Genomic DNA, 23854 nt, shown 5'->3' with positions numbered 1-23854 from the left:
TGTTCAGGGGTAGGTGTGGACATGCATCAGGAGTGTTGGGACTCAATCCTGCAAGAGGCTTCATTTTCTGGTGCTGACTCAGCAAAGCACTTAAACACATGGTTAACTTTATGGGACTACTCACATGCTTACAGGGCCGGTGCAAGGATGTTTCGCACCCTAGGCAAAACTTCCACCTTGCGCCCTCCCCACCCCACCCCCCCGCACTCCTGCCCTGAGGCTCCCCCCCCACGGCAGCTCCTCCCCTCCGCCCTGAGGCGCCCCCCCCTTGTGGCAGCTCCCCACCTCCTACCCTGAGGTACCCCCCCACCCTCCCCTGCTCACCCCTGCCCCGCCTCCTCCCCCAGCACGCCGTGGCTGCTTCACTTCTCCCGCCTCCCAAGCTTGCGGCGCCAATCAGCTTAGGTGCCGCCAGCTTGATAGGTGGGAGAAGTGAAGCAGCCACGGCGTGCTGAGGGAGGAGGCGGGGCAGGGGTGAGCTGGGGCGAGGAGTTCCCCTGCGTGCCACCCCCCGCCCTTACTTGCTGCAGGTGGCCCGCCCTGCGCTCCCCCGCCCCAGCTCCCGCCACCTAAATGCCAGCGGCGACCAGAGTGGCCGAAGATCAGGCCGCTGTGGTCGCTGCCGAAAAAAATGGCGCCCCCCAAATCCTAGCACCCTAGGCGACCACCTAGGTTGCCTAAATGGTTGCACCGGCCCTGCATGCTTACAGATAAGCATGTGCTTCAGTGCTTCCCTGGACTGGGTCCAGATTGATCAGCACCGTGGAGAATCAAGTCCTCTCCCATCTGGTCTGTCTCATGGAGACTTTCAATACTGAATGTAATTTAAAAGGGAACTCTGAAAATGTGAGTGGGGGGAAGAAAAGCACAATTCCAGTTTCATTCTCGGAACTGTCTCCCTGCTGGGGCTTCCCCACATTTAGGATTGTGTGTATCTAGATAACACAGGCTCTAGGCTCTGTCTTTTGCTGCTCCTTTAGTCTCAGAACTGTAGAGAAGAAGCAACCACCCAGAAAGTCCCAGCTGTTTGTAAAGACTCTCAACAGTTGCTGGAAGAGGCATATGAGTAGGGCAGAGATCTCATTCCAAACCTGGTCTGCTGTATTTTATAGAAAATGAGACCATGGAAACCTCCTCTTGGGAGGAATAAGAGCTGCAGTATTTAATTCAGATCCTCTTCTGGCAACTGACAACAGTCTCTTTCTCTTTAGATAACAGCAGCTTGTCCCCACAAAGGTTCTTCCTTTGTAAAGCATTCAGGTCCCTGACTTTTCTGGTTCTCGAGGCCACCACCCATGTCAAGTCTGCTGAGCTCTTGCTAATAAACTCAGGGCTAGTCTACACTAGGAGCACTGCAGCTGCACCACTGTAACCAGTCTGCTGAAGACACTCTATGCTCTCTCCCCTCAGCATAATAAAACCACCTCTGTGAGTGGCAGTAGCTATATCGGCAGGAGAAGCTCTCCTGGCACTTAGGTCGGTGTACCGTACGTCGCTCAGGAGGGTGGCTTATTCGCACACCTGAGCAACATAAGTTAGACCAAAGTAAATGGCAGTGTAGACAAGGGCGTCAGTCTCCATCTCTCTTCACACCAGTGTAATGCAGGAATAACTCCGCTGAAGCAAATGGCGCTGGGAAACCAACGTGAGAGGACAATCAGAGCCATCTGTGTCCAGGGGCTTTTACATGTTTGAAAATCAGTTTAAAAGGCCACGGCGCAAATAAGGTGCCTTGCAATTGCTGCAACAGTTGTAAACTCTCCCCTCCACCAGTCTTTCAGCAGCTGCTGCTACTTTGTGCATCAGGCTGGGATTCCTGAAACACTGCAACAAAACATAAATATCACTATTTTATTGTTTTGTTTTCCACACAAAGGGCAAACACCCAGCCCCACCCCACCTCCCATTTTCCCTCCCCCAAAAGATTTTCAGGTGCAAACCTGGCAAGTTTTTGCCAAGGGCAAATATCTGACCAATTGTTTCTGGAATTTCAGCCTCAGGCTGCCTTCTCTGCCCAAACCTGCAACATTTACCTTTCCCCCAAACTGTAACGGCTTGTGAACAAAATCACAAAAAATAATCCTCCCGATGACAATGGATGAAGCGAAAGTTGATTGTTTTGCAGAGCTTTAGTGGAGATTAGTCTAGCAGACAAGGGAGAAGAGTACCACAAGCCCAACTCAAAGCAGCTCAGGTTTTCTGTCCATGGACTCGCTTCAGGCTTCTGCGCTTGAAAAATTGAGTTCCATGCTAGCCACTCACTGTGCCTGGCTGCACCATGTAGACACTGTAATTGTTATTGAATGTACACAGTGTGTATCACACTGATGTAAACTGTCCCTTGGAACTTTTGGTCAGAGCAGGGATTTGACCCAATTTCCCTGGCCAAAATTTCCCCATCCCGCCTTCTGGTGTGTGCTCATTGGCTGTTGCTCTCTGTTCTAGAGGTGGCTGCGCTGCATTAGTACTGGTACAGTATTGCAGGCTCCAAGCCAGGCATTTGAACCTCCCACTGTGACTGTGCAGAGCCCCTTTGACGTCAATGGGGCACCAGCCAGGTGTAAGTGTTGCCCCACAGGGAATGGATAGCAAGAGCAGGGCAAGAGTTTTAAGTGTTTGGGTCTGAAAGGCACCAAGGTGAAAAGTGCTTGACTGGCAACATCAAAGCCTTCCTCAGAACAGGAATAGCATGGGCAGCACAGGGCAAATTTCTTCTCCCAACCCGGACCAGAACAGACCACGTGTCTGTGACTCATTCAGCCCTTGCCTTCCTGAGTCCATTGACAAAGGTGCCTTCTTTAATGATTACATCTGTCCAGGAGCCATGGGCTGAGACCACTGCCTCCATTCACAGAAGCTGCTGATCAGCCATAGCTCACCATTAAGTAGAATTCAGAACAGTGAACTAGAGGCAGACGGCTCTTTGGCCCTATCTCTTCTCCTGAAACAGTCAGAAGCAGGATGGTCCAGTGGTTAAGGAACTAAACTTGGGCAAGTCACTTAGGCCTGGTCTACACTAGGGGGGGATCGATCTAAGATACACAACTTCAGCCGCGGCTCCCCCATTGACTTTACTTCCGCTCTCGCACTGCTGGAGTTCAGCAGTCGACGGGAGAGCGATCGGGGATCAATTTATCGTGTAATGCAGTGTAAACACACAATAAATCGATCCCCAATAGATCGATTGCTACCCGCTGATCCGACGGGTAATGTAGACGTACCCTTATTGTTTCTGTGCATCAGTTCCCCATCTGTAAAAACTGGGATAACAGCAGTTTCCTCCTGTTGCAAAGCTAAATACATATAGATTGTGTGGTGCTCAGGTACTATTGTATAAGTACCTTCATAAGGCCTTGTCGACACTATGGCTTAAGTCGATGTAAGTTTCGTTGCTCAGGGATGGGGAAAAACCAGCCCTCTGAGCGATGTAACTTACATCGAGTTAATGCGGTGTCTACATGGTGACACCACGTGACATGGTGACACAGTGAAGCGGTGTCGATGGGAGACCATGCTCCTGTTGATGTAGTAAATCTTCACCTGACACACTAAATCGACACCGCTGCATCAATCACAGTGGTGCCGATTTAGCACAGTAGTGAAGACAAGGATACATAGATCCAGCCTCCTCCACCCAAGTTTGTTTTTCTAAATATGACTCTTGTTGTTTTCTCTGTAAGCAATTTCTCTGCAACACAACTGTTTTGTTCCTTTGGGATTATTAAAATAACTTTGCAGCTGTTGTTTGATCCCAGTTTGCAGTAGCCTTTTCTGGCCTTTGTTGCTTTTTCTAGATTGCAGTCTTGCTAAAGGGTTCATGTTTTTGTGTGTTCCCAAACCCTCAGTACCCTGCAGCACACACCCTTTGTACGTACACATTTGAATATTTGATTATTAAACTTTCATTAAAAGATACATTTATAAATTATATAATTTTACAATTTATGATTTGTTCATTCATTTTCATCTCCCCCTGGCCTGCTGCTTATAAAGGCATTCTGATGTCTTTCCTAATACCTCTGTGTCTTGATTAAGATTTATTCCTATTAATAAAGCTAGGTTATGTGAATCTCAGATTTCAGCACTATGTCTGCCAGCTTACATTGTGGACAATCCCACCCACCCCCTTTCTGAAGACCAATGCTATCTGTGTTGAGTTAAGTAGAGCCTTTGGATAATAGAATATAATTTTAAAAAGACACTGATGAAATCTTGTAGCCTTCAGACTTTTCCCTGTTTTTATCAGTGGTTATTCCCACCAGAAATGAAACAGACAGGAAATAGACCAATCCATTCCCACCATGTCCTAGCAAGTAATTCATCTGCATTTGACTAGCCAGATGAAATAATAAAGATGTTGGAGACTGGGTTAACCTGGTTTTTATTGACTGTGTTATGAAGCTGGGATTAGCTGAAATTGGTTATTTTTCCTGTGTGACTTGAGCCTGTCCTGCCATAGCTGAAGTCCTGCAAAGGGGAGGGTGAATTTTCCCCCATCTCCAGCTCTTCACTACACTCCGTCTCAGACTCCTTCCATTTCAGGCTCTCAAAGACCTGCAGAGATGCATGTTTGTACAGTGGCACTAATATTTTAGGGCCCTGCCTGCTGAAAATGCAGACACCACCCCCCATAAATTCCTGGGGCGGCTACCCTAAACCCAGAATTTTGCTCTCTATCAAGTACACTGAGTTTTGAACTTTGGTTGAGGCACTACTGCATTTCTTTTTTTAATCCTGAGTTTTCCCTGAGTCAGTAGCGAACCAATGACCCAGCAAGGCGCTAGGGGATTCGGTGCTGCTGGAGGTTGAGATCTCATAATAATACCTTGCCAGGATCTCTAAGTGCCTTGCACACAAAAATCAGTGAAGTCTCATGTTAGCCTTGTGGGATGCAGTGCTGTTGTTATTATTCCTTTTCACAGATGGGGAGGGGAATTTCATCGCTTTGCCTCTGTGAAGTTCCCTGCCCAAAGACTGATGGCTCATGAAATGAGTTTCAGCCTTAAGGAATAATGTGTGGTTATTCTGGACACCTCAGCATATGTCACAAGAACCAGGGCATTAATTCAGAGTTCCTGGCCAAATTCCTATTTGGCCAATTTATGTTCTGCCACCCAATTTCTCCCTGCAGTTTTGGTTGGATACTGGAGACTTCACTTCCTGTCTTAAACTGTTAAGCAGTTTCCAGAGGTGGCTTCATTTTAGTGCCAGGTGAAGCATCTCCCAGGATGTAAATTGCTTTGAGATTTTCCCTTCAGGTTGAAAGATGCTGGGATAATATTCCTTTATTCTCTTTCCCATTATAATACTGATTGTATTGATCTGAAGTTGGGAGAATAGGTCATAATAAAAATAAATATATATATCAGGGTCCATAGATAATGCAATCTTTGTTTCTGTGGGTCTTTTCTCTCCCACACATGTACACGTGGTTCAGAATCTGATGGGTTAGTTTGCCCTGTTCATGCAGCTGATTGGAGATGTTTTTTGTGGGGAGCCTTATGATTTTATCTGGATGGTGAATTTCAGGAGGACCTAGGGGGGTTAAGCAGCTCCAGCTGAAAACATCAGCGTTATACTGCCGTGGAGGAACAAAGTACAGTGCCCGGAGGTGCATGATACAGGAATTGAGCTGCAGGGGAGTTTGTCAGCTGGAGATATGTGAACAACTAACAAGACATTTTAAAAGTATCACCCCACAGGTGTGCTCATTTCAAATGAGCTTCCAAAAACAGCAGCAGGTTTGTCTGTTTAGCAGGGCCAGGTGAGCAGTCATACCCCTGATTTCTGGATAAGGCAAATCCAAATTCCAGAAAGCAGATTGTGCCATGTAGGCTCTGGTTTATGCAGTGGGCAGGACACTGTGGCACAACCCCTCTCTGAGCTCTCCAGTGTACAGGACAATGTGTGGGCTGCACCATCCCTTTCAATGGCTTAACCTTCTTCCCAGAGTGCCTGGTGAGCTCCAAGGAGCCATGCCAAGGGCCACCCTGCACACTTTGGGCTCATTTATTTACGAATCCCAGGGTGAGAGGCAAAAGCAGTCTCACCACTCCTGCACAGCCTGCTAGTTTGCTTGAGATGCTCCAGGGGTGCAGGAATGCTCCAGGAACAGTCAGCCCCTTGCCTATCAGCACTAGGGCCAGGCCCACCCTAGGTTACTCACAGCAGAGGTGGGTCTAAAGGTGCAATGATCGTGCCTGTGGTGATCGTTCATGTCTAGAGCAAGCAGCACTGGCTCCCTTGCTCCAAATGGCAGCTGCTAATTAACCTGGTGGGTTTCCCTGAACCACCACGAGCCAATAGCCTGCCAGCCCTTTCAAGCAATGAAGCACCATTCAGTCATTTTCCAAACAAAGCATGATTGTCGGCCCCTGGTGGGAGTGGCCAGAAGTACAATTTGGCACAGAGTATTTTATAGGAAAGTGCCCTCAGATGTAAGCAAAACAATCACATGATGCATAAGTCACCAGCGAGAGGGTTTTTTTAATTCCACATTTATAGACATGATAATAATACTTTGTGCTTATTCAGCACCTTTCACCTGAGGCTCTCATAGCACTTTACAATCAGTAAGCCAACCAACACACCTGTGAGGTAGGTAAGTATTGTCTTCATTTTACAGGGAAACTGAGTCATGGATAGGTTAAATGACTTGCCAAGGACACCGAGCTAATCATTCATAGAACAGAGCCCAGCAGTCCTCAGTCGACTCCCTGACCCCTTATCTAATTGCTAGTCCTCACACCTTCCTTTATCAGCTTTTAAATGAACATGCTAAGATCTGACTGGGATAGTTAAGGCAGCAGCTTTAACAATGAAATACACGTATGATACCATTGCCCTCCGAATGGCTGAATAAGGAGCTAATTGAATATATTCTTTGCAGGATTTCTAGTGAAATTCCTGTTAATTTCATCTTCCTCTAGCCATCTCCTTCTAGGGTGACCAGAGAGCAAGTGTGAAAAATCGGGACGGGGGTGGGGGGTAATAGGAGCCTATATAAGAAAAAGACCCCAAAATCGGGACTGTCCTTCTAAAATCGGGACATCTGGTCACCCTATCTCCTTCCCCACGCTGCCAGTGTTAGACAGCTGATCACTTTTCTACCCTCTTTCTCTCCTCCTTATCTCGCCCACATGTAGCTAATGGAGTGAGAGAGAGAAGAATTGTTAACTAGAGCCAGAAGAGGGAGGGATGAGACCAAGGAACTGAAAACAAAGGATAGAAAAAAATATTTATTTTTCCTGGCTCCAGCTTACTCTAGCTTAAAGAAAAAGCCAAGCTACACTGTGCTCGTCTTAGGACACTCATGTTGTGTGACTGTGGAATGCATCTTGGCTGCCTCCAAAATAGCTTCTTCTTTTTTTTTTAATCAATGCAGGAACATTACACAGTTAAACATATGGAATGTATTGGAGTATTCCAGTCCATTTTTTTTCCTAGCAGTGTCTTCTCACTACATGCCTTAGAGATCACATTTATCTCTTTTGTGGTTCGGTTTAAACTCAGTTAACTTGCTTTTATTATAACTATTTATTAATCATGTGGCATTTAGAGTAGAGGGACTGGGTGGCCCAGGGATTATATAAGGGGCAATGAAGGCTTCTATGTTGTGAGTTCAAAGCCAGCCCAAGCAGTCAGAAATTGTTGGTCTCTGGAAGGCATTTGGTGGCCTCTCTGTAGTGATTGATGGGGGTTTCAATCCAACTCCCTCTAGAAAAGTATCCAAAGTACAACTGCCATTGCAGTACCTTGTCATTAATCAGCTTATGCACAGTCTCGGCAGAGGAGCAAAGGATTGATTGGACACACAGCTGAATTGCCAGTCACGCTGGTAAGGGGCGATGTGTTGTGGAAACTTGAACTGCATTTCTGCGGGCTGCTACAGAGGGAAAACAGAAGACTACAGTCTCTCAATTTGTCACCTTTCATCAATGATAACATCACTACAAACGTGTCATTTCAAAGTAATTGCAGATTTGACTTCAGAGCAATCCCTATAACTCAGCAGAGAACAGTGTATTCTATCTGAAAAGATCTGTTCAGAGAAAAATAGGGGAAAAGTTTGGATCCAGCACATAACAATGTGGCCTTGTTGCTAAGAAGGCTAATGGCATTTTGGGCCGTATAAGTAGGGGAATTGCCAGCAGATCAAGGGATGTGATCATTCCCTTCTATTCAGCATTGGTGAGGCCTCATCTGGAGTACTGTGTCCAGTTTGGGGCCCCACACTACAAGAAGGATGTGGAAAAATTGGAAAGACTCCAGCCAAGGGCAACTAAAATGATTAGGGGGCTGTAGCACATGATTTATGAGGAGAGGCTGAGGGAACTGGGATTATTTAGTCTGTAAAAGTGAAGAAAGAGGGGGGATTTGATAACTGCTTTCAACTACCTGAAAGGAGGTTCCAAAGTGGATGGATCTAGACTGTTCTCAGTGGTGGCAGATGACAGAACAAGGAGTAATGGTCTCAAGTTGCAGTAGGGGAGGTCTAGGTTGGATCTTAGGAAAAACTTTTTCACTAGGAGGGTGGTGAAGAACTGGAATGGGTTACCTAGGGAGGTGGTGAAATCTTCTTCCTTAGAGTTTTTTAAGGTCAGGCTTGACAAAGCCCTGGCTGGGATGGTTTAGTTGGGGATTGGTCCAGCTTTGAGCAGGGGGTTGGACTAGATGACCTCCTGAGGTCCCTCCCAACCCTGATATTCTATGAGCTTTTGGCTAGGATACGTCTACTCCTGGTACAATTTTCCAGGTCTGTCTATGCCTATCAAATACATTAAGCATAGAAATTAAGAGATGGAGGGGACTCACTGGATCATTTAGCTCTTCCCTGCAAACATTGTAGGATCATTCCATCAGAATATCCTTCAGTGCTTTGTCCCCAGGTCTGTTTTAAATGTCCCAGCTGATAGGTCTTCTCCACCTCACTTGAGAGATGACTCCAATCTAATAGGCCTCACTGTTAGGCCTCTGTTCCTCTATGTTAGCCTTATGTTTTCATTTGCTCAGTTTCATCCCACTCCCCACACTCACCCTCCTTTTGCGCATTTTTCTTGTGCATTACAATTATTTTAATTAAAAAGGGAAGGCAACAATCCCCTAATCTCCACCTGTGGTTCATGGCCAAGCACAGACATATTTAATGGTTGTGATGTTTGTTCAGCCTGTTTTTTTTAAACTATCTAGAATAACAGCTGATGAACATCTGTGGAAACATCTGCACTGTGTATGAAATTATTTTTTTTTAACCCTCTGGGTTAATAGGGGTTACTTGTCCATGGAACCTGTTTCCCGAGTTTGTCCATGGCCACTTCAAAAGTGGTTAGGATCCCAGTGCTGGCTTCCTAACCACTCTGTTCAGGTTCAGCCTGGTATATTTTGCCGAGTGAAAGACAAACCTGTCTGATTTTACTATGGGAAGGCTTGAGGGATTTGTGAAAACTGGTTAACCCCCACGGTAGAATATTTGTGTGTTCCAGTGTTTTATTGGAAATTGAAACAAGATTAGGACAGTCTGGCCACTGAGAACTTTATTTAAGATGCTGCAAAGATAATTGGACTCCTGATCTCAGGGATTTACCCAGAAACATAAAGCCAGAGTGAAAAGCTGGTGCATAATGGTTTCAAGGGATTCATCTTATTAAATAAAATCACTTTGAATCCTTCATTTCCCCACTGAAATCCTATGCATTTCTCTGCTGAATGCTACTGTTGTAAAAGCCACTTTTTGGAGGGCTTCTTGAGGTGCTCATTCTAAGACAAGACACTAAACTGAGGGCTTATCTGCCATCTCTAGATGAGTATACTGCACTTATCACCATGGTACCTGAGTGCATTATATGCAAACAAGGAAATCTGTTACTCCTTCTCTCCTCTCTTCAGTAAGATTTCCCCAAGAAATTCCCCCAAATTGCATAACAATCTTTCTAGTGATCTTCTCTTCTCCTTTCCCTGCTATAGGGCTTTTCCTCAGGATATAGACCCCATTGATCAGCAAGTGGACAGTAAGATCTCCTGGCAGCTTTCAGAAGCATAGTGTTGTTTCTCTTGGTGCTCTTGCCAAATTCCACTATGGGTAATTATGTTCTGCCTACCTGCAACCTCCCCCTTGCCATTTTAACTGGCTACCTAGTATTCTCCTTGACTTCCAGTGCAGAACTGACATGCAGTGAGGCTGTGAGCTGTCGAACAGCTGTCCAATTTCATCCCAGAGACTGCTGACTCGCAGTCCTGACTGCAGCAATTCCTGCATATATCGGTTTGGGAGATTAAAAAAACCTATATAACTATATCAGAAGGGTAGTCGTGTTAGTCTGCAGCTGTAAAAAGCAACAAAGAGTCCGGTGGCACCTTATAGACTAACAGATGTATTGGAGCATGAGCTTTTGTGGGTGAATGGATTTTCCACCACATGCGTCTGACGAAGTGGGTATTCACCCACGAAAGCTCATGCTCCAATACATCTGTTAGTCCATAAGGTGCCACAGGACTCTTTGTCACTTTATATAAATATAAGCTCTGATAATAATGCAGATAATATTGGTCCCAGTTCAGCAAGTACTTAATGTTAAATCAAAGTGTTCAAGTACTTTGCAGAATCAGGGCCATTATTAAGTGTTATAGTGGGGGGAAGGGAGGACTGGTGGAAAAAACTGTACAAAAAATGTTCCCTCTTTGGTGTGATTTCATTTTTGACACATCAGAAATGAAGTGCAGTGGCCGCATTTAGGGGCTCACTACCCTTCCTGTGTTGGAGGCCCAGGGAACTGGATTTTTTCCCCTGGTTTTGCTTAACTACAGCAAAGTCTGTCCCCATGAGAAACAAAGACACTTTTTCATTTACTTGTTCTTCTGCAGAGGTGAAATGTAAAATTCACATGGGATCAAACCTTTGAATCTCATTTCCCTACAGGATTTAAAGCACCAAAGCTCAGAAAATCTTAAGCACCTCCCTGAAAATACATCCCACCCTGCTCCAACCACAGGCAAGGTGAAACTTTATGAGGAGAAAAGGAATGTCTTGTGTGCATTTAGTTTGGGATATTAAAAAGAAAGTCCTGAGATGCTTTTGTGCACATCAAAGCACTCTGAGATAAGGACAAAAGGCCAGGGGGAGTGCTATAAGTTCTGGCTCTCAAACTCGTTAAAAGGGACTTCAAGGAAAGTGATATTTGTTCCAAATGTGGGTTTTGAGATCCTCAGGTGAAAAATTCCAGGGAAATGCAAAGTAGTCTTGCAGGAGCATCTCAGTTGTGAGGGGTTCAGCACCTTGCTAGCGGTACCAATGAAATATCCAGAATTAAGATGAGACCAGCTGACTTTTCCTAATGATAGTGTGATGTTGCATCATGATGACCCAGAGCCATGAGGCAATCAGTTTGTTCAGAAGGGCATGTATCAAAGGGGGACGGTACAGAGAGATCTCCAGAAACACAAGATAATAAGAGTGGACTTGAACTTGGCCCACATCTCCGACTGAACCACTGAAAGAAGTTCTTCCCCCCCGATGCTGAAAGAGTCTCCTCCATTTGAAATCCAGCTTACTGTCTTAGCAATGTGTTCTGGGTTTTCTGCTGTTGTCTTCTACATTTCACAATTTCTGATATTCTGGAGTCAGAGGAGAGACCTGTTGTGTTGAGGCAGCCTCTGACCCTGGGAATCCCCACAAGAACAAACTAAACCTCATCAGAGACAGGGCCAAGTACTTTCCTGCTCCAGTGGAACATACCTCTCAACTATCAGAGGGGTAGCCATGTTAGTCTGGATCTGTAAAAGCAGCAAAGAGTCCTGTGGCACCTTATAGACTAACAGACGTATTGGAGCATGAGCTTTCATGGGTGAATACCCACTTCGTCGGACGCATGTAGTGGAAATTTCCAGAGGCAGGTATATATATGCAAGCAAGAATCAGGCTGGAGATAACTAAGTTAGTTCAATCAGGGAGGATGAGGCCCTCTTCTAGCACCTCATCCTCCCTGATTGAACTAACCTCGTTATCTCCAGCCTGATTCTTGCTTGCATATATATACCTGCCTCTGGAAATTTCCACTACATGCGTCAAAGTGGGTACTCACCCACTCCAATACATCTATTAGTCTATAAGGTGCCACAGGACTCTTTGCTGCTTACACCTCTCAACTGTTCCTCATTTCAAGGGACATCACTCATTTTTAGGTTCAGAGTTACCTAATGTCCACACAAAATTTGGCATCCTCTCCTTGTTGAAAATTATTTACAGCAGAAATAAAGAATCATGAATGTGAGGTTGTGAGGAAAGTTATTGGCACTGAATAAGTGAGGAGCCTTGTATTTTCAGGTTCTTGCATGAATTTTTCTAGTGTGTCCCTCCTTTTGGGTCTATGTCCCACAGGTGTGTTGCAAAGAAAAGCCCTGTTTGTAAGGGGAGGAAGGAAAGGGGAGGAGTTGCTGGGGGTGAGAAAAGGAAGTGAACTGACGGGCTGAGATAAAGGGAGATGGGAGAGAAACATTTGACCGGTGTTGGGCTTCATTCATTGTGCTTTTTCTAACATAAAATATAACACGTTCATCTACAGCATTTATGACCCTTTTCCACTGCCCCACTATGGATCCACTAAAAACAAACCCCTTTCTTTTTCTCCCTTTGCTTGGCAGATCATAAGCAAGCTGACTACAGAACATAGCAATGCATCAGGGATCTATTACTGCGTGGCTTCAAACAAGATTGGCAAAGAGGAGAGAAGCATCAAGTTCTATGTCTCAGGTAAATAACAGGCTGCACAGATGATGGGTGCTTGCTTTATAAAAGCTTGGTTGCACTCTTATCTATCCCAGAGTTTCATACCGTTGCTCAGCACCACAGAATCCAAGCAATTTCTGTGCAGTATCAATGGCAATAGCAAAGTCCCTAGTGGACTTCATGGGGTCTCCGGCGCCTCTCTCAGACTAGGTGTCAAATTAGCCCTTTCTTACCATGGTGCAACCCCACTGGAGTCACTAAGGTTTGCAAAGATAAGCAAGGGCAATATCTGGATCTGACCCAATCCCACAGTTGTAGTTAGAAAGTTTTTCTTAATGTCTAATGTCTAATTAAGGGGGCAGAACTGGAAGACTTCTTGAGGACTCTTCCAGCGCTAGATTTCTGTGATTCTATATTATTTCTCCAAATAACACAACTCCAAACCCGTATCTGTTTAATCCGTTAGTGCAGAATCCCTTAGCAGTGAAATCAGAAGGTTATACAGCCTGGCATATTTGTCCAAAGGTTTAAACAAATCAATCTTAATTGTGCACTCTCCTTTCTGAGTTCCCTTTCTGGGCACACTCTACCAGCAGGAATTTACACTGAAATGGCAAATTTTAAACAAATATTCCAGAAGCCTCATATAAAGCAAATGTCAAATTCTCAGCCATTAGTATTTGCACCGGGAAATGGATTCTAAGAGTGAATCCAGTCAGGGAACGCAGACCCACACTGTGACTTGTTCATTCAAAACAACCCAGCTGCTGAGTGCTGAATACATGCAGCATAGTGCTCGGGAAAAAGCTACAGGCACAGTAGTCATTCATGGAAATCATCCAGGACTAATTCCAAATAATAGATCTCCCTGAAAGCATCACAGTCTGCCCAGGAACACAAGAAAAGGCAAAATTCACTGAATAAACTATCCAGCATGAATCCTTCACCCAGCTCCAGCTACACTGCAGTAGTAGCCCTACACACTGCAGGGACTCTCGTACACTGTGTCATTTAGGACCATGCCTGTAAAGTATGTCAGTAAATTATGAAATAAGGGTAAGAGGGAATGTGTGCATCAAACCTTGCTGCCATTCCTGTTACCTAAAAGTGCTGAGATGAAAAATGTCACCAAACAATGATGAAGTTGGGCAGGTTTGGGGTCACATACCTCCCTCTGGTACAGCTCATTGATGCTGGCCTGGTGGCATGCAGGAGCCATAACAGGATGGCTATGTTCTCCCAGGGGCATTTCACCAATGCAGGAGCAACATAAGGCCAATATATGCAGCCCTACAACCAGGGCCCTCCTTACCTATATGGAAAGTACGCATCTGCATATTTGGGGCACCAAATTTCCTGGTGCCCTGCGCAGCTGCATGCTGCTCCAGCCCCTGCCCCACCTCTTCCCCATAGCCCTGCCCCTTCTCTGCCCCAGCCCCGCCTCTTCCTGTCCCCACCCCACCCATCCTGCCCCTGCGCTGCACCATCCCCGCCCCCCTCCCCTGGGGACTGAAGCAGGGCTGGGTCTGCACTCACCGGTGGCGAGAAGTGCAGCAGCCCGGCCCCAGCCGTGCTGCCAGTGCGTGCTGGGGGGTGGTTTCCCCCTGTCCCCCAAGCCAGCCCCCCCCCACGGAGACCTGCCCCCCCCACCCCTGAGAGGGGGGCTGCATAGGGCCCCAGAATAGATAGGGACAGCCCTGCCTACAACACTCTCCTGCACAGGCCCCAGCACTGGGGGTTGTCAGAGGTGGGAATAGGCGAGAGGTGGTCAGAGTCTAAGTTCCCTCTAAGCTGCCTGGCTGTGCAGCTGCCTATTAAGCACCACACAGGTGCTCAGAGCTGCGGCGGGGAGAGATGCCCTGACCGGGCCCAGCCCCGACCCTGCCGCAGCTGGGGGACAGGCGCCCCTCCCCCAGGCCCAACCCAGCCCAGCTTGGACCTGTCGCAGCTGGGGGAGAGGCGCCTCTCCCCCCCCCCCAGCCCAGGTGCTGCTGTGGTGAGAGAGGGCTGGGGGGAGTCCTCTCTCCCTACCATAGCCCTGGGGAGCCCCTCTGCACCCTGAACCCCTCATCCCCAGTCCCACCCCAGAGCCCACACCCCCAGCCAGAGCCCTCACCTCCCTGCCCCACCCTTGCCGTCTGCCCCAGACCTGAGCCCCTTCCCATACACCGAACCCCTCGGCCCCACCCTGCCACATGAATTTTCTTATGTACACCAATATGGAGGTGATGTGTCACACATCGCCCCCATATTGGTGCACATAACAAAATCCATTCTGCACATGGATGGGAAAAATTAGAGGGAACACGAGAGTGCTCTGTGTTCCAATAATTTCTGGTCTAGGGAAAAGACTCTCCCTCCTCCTAGGATGCTCTTCTGAGAGAGACAGCAGAAGTCCCTGAAACAGCCCTGGCAGGCTGGAGATCAGTTATTAATTATACACTTTACCACTGCCAGATGTGAACCTTCATGTAGGCTTCATTCTGCTCTGAGCAGTGCTAGATATTATGTTTGGATGGGTTTCTCAGTGATCAAATCAGTCTGTTCCCATTGCTATTCCACCCACAATGCTTTTTAATACCCTCCATCCTCTACTAAAACCAATTTTGTGGCTGCTCACTGTGGGAAATACAAGTGGAACAAGATGAGGTTCAAAGGGTGGCAGCCACCCATGGGCCTGTTAGTGGTAAAAACCTTTCACCCCACTAATGAAGCTGTTTTGTCCACAGAGACGTTTGTTAGACAACTTGGCAGAAAGGCTGTTTTTCTCTGGAGCAGTTGGAAGTTTTATATTTCAAACCTTCTTTTAATTTTCTTTAAGGCCAATATTTTTCCAGACAGGGAGCAAACGTTTAAGGCACCCATTTTTAACAGCGAGGGTAATTAACCATTGGAACAACTTACCAAGGGTTGCGGTGGATTCTCCATCACTGGAAATTGAATGAAGAGTGCATGGGGGCTTTTTTTCCTAAAAGATATGCACTAGTTCAACCACTGCTATGGGATGTGAAGCAGGAATTAATTCAAGGAAGTCCAATGGCTTGTGTTATGCAGGAGGTGAGATTATATGATCACAATGGTCCTGTCTAGCCTTAAAACCTAAGAAAGCTGAACTTTGACTTCTACACTGAAAGGAGTTTTTACTTGGTAACAAGCTTCTCTAAAGAAAAATGGAAAGAGAGGGAGAACAGCCCAGAAGGCATTTTATATTAACATTCCAGAGACAATGTGACATGAGCCCTCGTTATCCATGTGCTGCTTACATCAAACCATTTAGGGTTATTCCCATCAGAAAATTGTCTTCTTTCCATCTGAAATATACCAGATCATGAACAGGGCTAGGGGAGACATTCTCATCCCTAAAGGGAGGCGTGTGAGTTCCATGCCATCCTGGGAGAATAAGAGACATTAAAAGATAGTGACCGACTCACATAAATCAGTTGTTTAAGGAAGAATGACGACATTTATGGATCGCAAGTAAACTGAATCTTGCTAAATGCAGACAGCACAGTCCCTAAAGTGGACTTGTTTAGATTCCATTGGTAAAATATTACTAAGTCTGACCTGCTGCTTTGTCTCTTGGTGGGATGATCCTTTGCTGAGAGGAGCATGTGACTCCATCAAAGAAGCCAGTCCCCTTGCAGATGTCAGAAGAGCAACATCTCTGGGCCTGATTCACATATAGAAAAACTCTTCCCACCTTCCACACTGTGTAAGGCTGACAAAGAAGGAAACGCACAATTTTTCCCATCTTTTGTGGAATAGACATGTCTGGGTTTTTGACCTGCAGGGCCCTAAGACACTGGAGAAATCACATGGAGAGTTGCCTCACCATCTAGTCCCACTGCTGGAGGGAGAGACTGAGATGATTTGTGAGGTGTGCACAGGGTGTCTATAATCACAGGGACCACAGAAGTTGTTTGCATATAAGGCTGGTCCTGGTTATGGAAACTTGATTGCAAGTGGAGACAGAGAGAGTATCTTGTGCATCATGCAGAGCTATGTCTAAATGCTAGATCAATATAACATCCTATGAAAGAAGTCATGGCCTGCCTCATACTGCAAGCTTTTAGCTTTCTGACATGTTACAGCACCTGCTATAACACTGCCAGTTTGGGGCCTGCACAACGAGACGTAGGGCAAAAGACAACATCCAATTTTTAGCAGTGAGGCTGCTGAGCGTGATGCAGCCTGAATCTGAGACTTGAGGACACTGGCTGGTATCAGGGTTTGAAAGTACACAGGGATGATGGAAGGGCCTTTGTGAAGAAAGCAGAAGATTTAGCAGAATTGATCCTAGCCACCCAAAGTCCAGAGCCTGCTCAGCTTCCATTTGTAGGGCTTGGTGGTTAATCCAACCGCTAGAGAGCACAAAAGTCTTGAACTCTCATTATCTCCTATTGTCCTGTGTGAAATGACTTGATGGGTCTCAAGCCACTTTCAAATGGACAAGTAACCAAATCACCAAAATCTCCTCCAAGCTGGAGCCAATTGGTTTCCTTGTAGACAATCCTTGCCAAGGAACCAAGTACAGAGTGGGTCATGGAGACCAAACTCCGCTCTTGCTCTAGAGAGAGTCCTTTCAGGTCAGGGTTGAAGTGTTTTGGCCACGCAGTGTAATGGGGAATAATGGGGAAACCTGCCTGATCGTTGTCCAGACCACACCTGTTCTGGGCAAATATACAACGCTTCAGACTCCAGGACTGCCAACCTGGCACTTTCACCAACTCCAAATTAATTTCAGAAAGGAAAGAAAACTCTCCCTTTGACCTACTGGAATATCAGCATGATCCATTTGTCCTTCTACGGGGCAGGTGCCTACAGAACCCACAGAGACACTGGAAATAGCACTGAAAGCTACTTTGAATATGTTTCATTGCCAGCAGAACACATTTCATTGCAGGGGGGTTGGGCATTACTCTAAAACCAAACCACATAAGGGGGCCATCTAAATGGAAAACGATATAATTAGATGGCAGAGCTATAGCCTCTTTAGGCTCTTCCTGCAGGTGTCTCGACTGCTTTGCCCAAGTAAAGCTCTCACAGTACTTGGTGATCATTAGGACTGTCCTGTCCTAACTCTTCCTCCAGTTTTTACATTCTACTTCGTTAAATCCCCTGTACAGTTTCAATAAGATATCAGATTGTCTTCAGTTTATACTGGCTACCCCACTTTTGACAATGGGAAGAGGCTCTATGGTCAATACATCAAACCTTTAGGACTGCCTCATGTCCTCTCTCACCGCTGGTCAAGGACACCCATCAGAAGTAACTACTTTGGAATCTGTTGTAACAAGAGAGGAGCAACTATCAGAAATTCCTGTTCTGAGCAGTCTCCTGCCTTTGGTCTCTGGTCTGCATCTTGGGCAGGTCAGCCACGCACCACCCCGTAAGCACTGAGAACTTACAATCTAGCCCTATGTGTTTGTATAGCACCCAGCAAAATGGGACTTCAACCTGGCTGACATCTCTGGGTGCTACTGCATTCAATAATAATAATAATTAATAATAAATAAACAATAACAACAGCTCCTCCTCCACCCTTATCTGGCTGTAACAAGAATGCAGAAAAATGGAGTGAACGATCTTTACTAGAAAGAAAATAGTCTATTTCAGACATCAGATAAGAATCTGCTGTCAAACACTGTAATGCTTTAAGAATTGGACAATTCTACAAATGTTTGCCACTATCAATTTGCTCATTCCTGACATGTTTACAGGCCACATGAAAAGGTCTGTGTTGCTTCAGATTGTCAGGCTCACCCCCTCTCTTGCTCTTTTTACACTCTCTATGGCTGACAGGAGGCGTCTCCGCTATCCTGACAGGCTCAGACATGGAATTTGGGAAACAGCAGAAGTTTTAAATTATATACATTATTGTGCAAAGCACAGGAAATTAAAACCAATTAATTCCTTGTAAATACAAATGGAACCAGACTTCCCTTTTGATTTATGCTGACGTTTTACCATCCCCCAATGGTGCATTCCCTATTGTGTTAGGGAATCCCGCACAACTAGAGTGAGTATCGCTACTACTAGCCAGTAATACAATACAGAAGACAAATGTGCAGAGACTGCTGATAAAAGAGAAAAGGCCACATGGTTGGTTCTTACAGGAGACGTATTAGGTGTCTTATAAAATAGTGTGTCTGTTCAGAGAGAGGACATTAATCACATCTTAGGTTCAGGACTGTGAAAGCATAGTAGTCTAGAGATGAACTAAACTGTAACATTCTTTCAGAGCCTAAATTCCTCCCTAGACAAGGGAGGAGAAGGGGGAGAGAGAGACTTTTTTTTTCTTTCCACTGTACCTAAAAATCAATGAATATTCTGTCAGAGCAGATAAAGCTTCTTGAAAGGCTATTGAGATGGAAGAAAATAACAGAAGTCCCAGGGAAATATATTCAAAATGCTAAATAAAAAAATTTCAGCAGAAAAAATGGAAAGTAAAACAACCCAATGCTGTGCTCCCAGAATCTTAACTTAGTAGAAAAACATGCATGTGAAAAGTTCATTTGGGAGGCTAGAAAACTGAAAATGACTTAAGCTTGGAAAAGCTTAAGAAGAACTCAAGGCTCACCCAGGAAATGCCTCAAATCTCAGTGTGGGTTTCCAGCTGGCACTCCCAGCCCTAGACACCACATACCCATCCACCAGGCAGGAAAGAAAGAGAGATTTCCCCACAGTCACTCAGTGGAATTCACCCTGTGGAAAAAGTAGAACTTTAAGGTACTAATATTGTAAAGTCTCTCCCCAATCAATGGCCATTTGCTTCATTTCACAAGTGCAAAAGACCTAAATGCTGAGATGTAAAGCTGGCATCCTGACCACTTGTGACAATGAGTCCCCCTTGACAATTACATTTGGAGACTAATCAGCCTGTTTTTAATCCATTTAATGTGGGCCATGTGAATTAAAACATTGGAAATATATATACAGTATGTGGCAGATTAGGTATTTCTCAACTATGGAGCTTGTCATACTGTTAAGTGTCGTAGCTGCTCCTCCTACACAAAGTTCTGTCATTCCTAAAGTGCTGTCTGTTAGGGCTGGTCTACACTAGGGTGGGGGATCAATTTAAGATACACAACTTCAGCTATGTGAATAGCGTAGCTGAAGTCGAAGTATCTTAGATCGATTTACCTGTCATCCTCACGGCGTGGGATCGACATCTGCGGCTCCCCCTGTCGACTCCGCTACCGCCGTTCGCGCTGGTGGTGTTCCAGAGTCGACGGGAGCACTTTCGGGGATCGATATATCGCGTCTAGATGAGACGCGATATATCAATCCCCGAGAAATCGATCGCTACCCGCCGATACAGCGGGTAGTCTGGACATACTCTTTCATCCTAATTATTAGGAGGCCTTTAATGAATAGTTAAAGAGCAGCATTAAAGCAAAGAACAAGCAGCTTTATTGCAAACATTCATCCTTGCTGGAGGACTATATAGAATGGACACTCCCTGATTGTCCTCTCCTAGCATATGCTGGGTCTTAAGACTTTAAGTCTTCAGAGATTTCCACTTCAACTGCTCCAAAACCCTGATCTGCCAGATAGAAGGAGATAATTCCAGAACACACTGAGTTTATTATTAACAGGCCCAATTGTGAAAGTCAGATCCATGGGATGGACGGGTCATTGGAAATAGAAGAAAAGGAAGGCGAGGAGGCCATGTTTCTCACACTCTAGTTCTCTGGTGGCTCACACAGAGGGCAAGAATAATGTCTTGGGGTCAAATCGCTGGGTTCTGACTCAGAAACAACTTCTTTTTGTCTTCAGTGGGATTCACATTGGCACTTATCCAGTGGAAGTTTTGTCTGGAGTAAAAAAAAAAAAAGTAAGGAACCAAGGATTCTGTCACAGATGAACTGGCTTCATACCGCCTGATATTTCTTTATTTGAATCTATTAAAAGTTAAAGCTGCAAGGATTTTTAAATCATCTGTTCAGTGACCAAATAAAAACCCATTGAGGCAGATGTGATGAAGACAAATATTGGTATAGTAGAAATAAAGGAGGCTGCTAGGGTTGGGGAGATTGTGGAATTGTAGAGAAAGCCAATGTTACCTGTGAATAATAATATGAATGGGTTTCTTTACTCTGATAAAACAATATCTTGTGGCTTTGACTGCAGACAGAGGAAAAGCATCCCATGAGTGCATGGAGAGCAGTCTCACTTGATTACAAGTTAGCTTCATTAGCCTCAGCGCATTAACTAATTCTACACATCATTTTAGTTAATTACTGATTGCGTAGTTCTTAGTACACTCAGGGCCAACCTGTGAAAGGCTCATATAGTTGCAGGCAGTGGACACACAGTTACCAAATTTGGAAGCACAAATGCTTGTTTGCATATGCAATTGCAGGCTTTTGGGGATGCATTTTTCTGGCTCATCCCATTGCTTTGGTCTTTGAAATTTGGCCCTTAAGGTGAAAATAAGCAGCCAAAAATCCTCTCAGTTGTGCTTTCATTCCAGGTGTGTTTTCTCTTTCCCCTAGATGTGCCATCAGGTCTGCAAACAGACCCACAGATCACCACCATCGTGGGGAGTGATGTTCAGCTGACCTGCAGAGCCTCCCGATACATTTACGATCACCTGGCGTGGTACTACTCTCCCTCACAGGTGAAGCCCGCCGGCTTCATGCAGGAGCAAATTGACCGATACTCCATTTCCTTAACACTGGTTATTAATAACGTCACAGAGGAACACGCCGGGCAGTACAAGTGCATCGCTCAGAATCGGCACAACAGCACGGACGTGCGAGAAGAGGATACCCAGCTCAACGTTAAAGGTAGGCCTGGCTGTCTGAAAACAACAACTCAAGGTACTATGAGCAGGGTGCTGAGCATCTGCCATGCCTACTGATGTCCTTGGGAGTGGGAGGTGCTCAGGATCAGTCTCTATATGTAGGTTTTGCCTGTATGTATTTTTCTGTTGTGTTAACAGTTGACTGCAATGACCTCTATATATGCAGTACCTTTTATCAGAAAGGATCCCAAATGGCTTTACAAATCTCTAAGACCTGATTTACAAACTGTGGGCCAAATCCTGAGCTGGTGTAAATCATCATAGCTCCATTGAATTCGATCGAGCTACACTGATTTCCATCAATTACGACATGGCCCTGTACATACAGGAATCACTTAGGCCATCTGCTCCACCCTCGTGACATGCTGCAGCTATTTGACAGTGCACAGCAGTGCCTAAACACCATAGCTTAGGATAGGTTGGCCACTTGAGACGACAAGGGAGAATTGGTTACGGGTGGTGTCTGTAGTACTGAAAGTGGCGTTTGACCAGAGCACCAGCTCCGTTCCTATGAAAAGTGCTGTGGAATCTTCAGTCACCACATGCAGCAACTCCAGTATTATATTGCCAACCCACCAGCATGTCCCTTGAGTGGCCCATCCAATGTCTGTCATGCTTTGGTAAAACATCCAATGAGATTACATACCATGATGATTACCATGGTTACATGTAACTTTAACAAGCTTTAGACCCGTCAAATGTAATTGCAAAGGACATTGGCAGGAACATGGAACCGAAGCGTATTCACTCTTTACATTTAAAGCAATAGCAGGTTTTTCTTTTCTGTATCTGGACTCCAAGAACCCATCTCTTCAAATTTAGGGTCAACAATAAATATTACAGAGCTCAGTGTCCTTGCTACCTGTGGGTATCTAAAGACAACAGGCTGGAATCTTGTCCCAGTTTTATACCAGTGTAAGCCCACTAATTTCAGTGGAGTTTCTCCGGATTTATACTGGTGTGAGTACGGGCAATCAGACCTAAGACTTCTAAGAAGTTGGAGGTACCAGCAGAAGGGTTGTGAGGCCCCGGGTATTCTCAGCTGTCTTCTACTGGAGAACAAAAAGCACTGCACAGAAGTGGAGGATGGGGGAGACCCTAAATAAACAGTAGCTACCCATGTAGCAGGGAGCAAAGTCCCTTACAGGAAGTTTGACTGTGATCCCTAAGTTGGGTTCTGCACTTAGATTACTGGGTGAGTAGGCACTAGACAGACAGACAGGGACAGACATGCTGCAGTAAGCCCCTGCCTCTCAGGTTAGGACCAGCCCATACTGTGCTAGCTATAGTCATGTTTAACTAAAGCTGTTACTAGCAGTTTCAATGCAGTGTCTTTCATGAGTGCAGACAGAGACATTATCATGAGATTCACACACACGGACGCACAGAGAGAGAGAGAGCGAGAGAGAGAGAGAATCCTCACCCACACTATAGCTGTAGCTAGCACTGTTCTGATGCCTGCGTGGGCAGTGCCTTGGTGACTTATTAAAACAATAAATCAATGCATCGCTCTTCTCTTTCCAATGGCCCAAGGGAGGAAAGAGACTCTGACTCCTTCTGCCATTCCCTGTACTGGCCTTGCACCCATAACTAGTGTCCTTACCACCTTTCAGAACAACCAGACATGGAGGCACCGCGTCCTTTTCTGCACATTGCATTCAAGCAATTCACTTTCTTTTCCCCTTGCAGATATTTTTGTTCACTTAGTCAGATTTCCACCTACACAGACACCTACACACAGTGGCAGAGGGGGCGGGGGGAACAACAGCTTGGCTTTTAGTACACATACAGAAGAGCTGGGATTTTGAACATGCCTTTCTGTGAGTTACCAGTTTCTTCTTCTTTGTCTGTAGTGGCTGGGAGGCAATTCATCCTGAGAGCGTGCTACATGAACACACGTTCCCCAAAACATTTCTCCTGCCACCACATAAAACCAGCCATGAAGCCTTTCAGTATCTCTTTCCGATTCTGCATGTATTGGATCTTCCTCTTTATCCTATGCACACTGGCTATTCTCCATGTTTTGGGCTGTTTTTTACAGTGTGCTCTGGGCTTTGTTCTCTGGGGCCTTGCACCTTTTGTAGTCATTGACACCAGTGTAAAATGAATACAAAGTGTGGGTAAAACGCCTCCGTTCTGAACTTTGCAGTGGTGTAAATGACCGCACACAAGGCACTAGGCAACAGAGAAGCCTAGCATTTTCCTCTCTTTTCTTTGCTCCTTTCTTTATGCTCCCTTTGTGTGTCTTTGCTCTGCCCCTAACCTGATCCTTTGTTTGTTCACAGGGACTAAGTAACATTCAACTCTGAGTGAAACCTAGTGGG

The 23854-nt window shown here is 45.6% G+C and overlaps 1 protein-coding gene and 1 long non-coding RNA gene across 2 annotated transcripts in view; one reads left to right on the top strand and one right to left on the bottom strand.

The window, feature by feature from the left end:
- The window catches only part of LOC123377257 (vascular endothelial growth factor receptor kdr-like), a 179867-nt gene that overhangs the window by 102843 nt on the left and 53170 nt on the right, over nucleotides 1–23854 (top strand). Inside the window, exons 12-13 of the mRNA XM_045029922.1 lie at nucleotides 12637–12745; nucleotides 21220–21513. Coding sequence (XP_044885857.1) covers nucleotides 12637–12745; nucleotides 21220–21513 — 403 coding nt within the window. The remainder of the gene's footprint in view (nucleotides 1–12636; nucleotides 12746–21219; nucleotides 21514–23854) is intronic.
- LOC123377258 overlaps nucleotides 20056–23854 on the bottom strand; it is an 81906-nt gene continuing 78107 nt past the window's right edge. The window contains exon 3 of the long non-coding RNA XR_006582146.1: nucleotides 20056–20538. This is a non-coding gene — a long non-coding RNA (uncharacterized LOC123377258). The remainder of the gene's footprint in view (nucleotides 20539–23854) is intronic.

This window comes from Mauremys mutica, chromosome 9 (assembly GCF_020497125.1).
Source record: "Mauremys mutica isolate MM-2020 ecotype Southern chromosome 9, ASM2049712v1, whole genome shotgun sequence".
Lineage (NCBI taxonomy): Eukaryota > Metazoa > Chordata > Testudines > Geoemydidae > Mauremys > Mauremys mutica.
The sequence above is the reverse complement of the archived record's forward strand: the minus strand, read 5'-3'. Positions and strand labels throughout refer to the sequence as shown.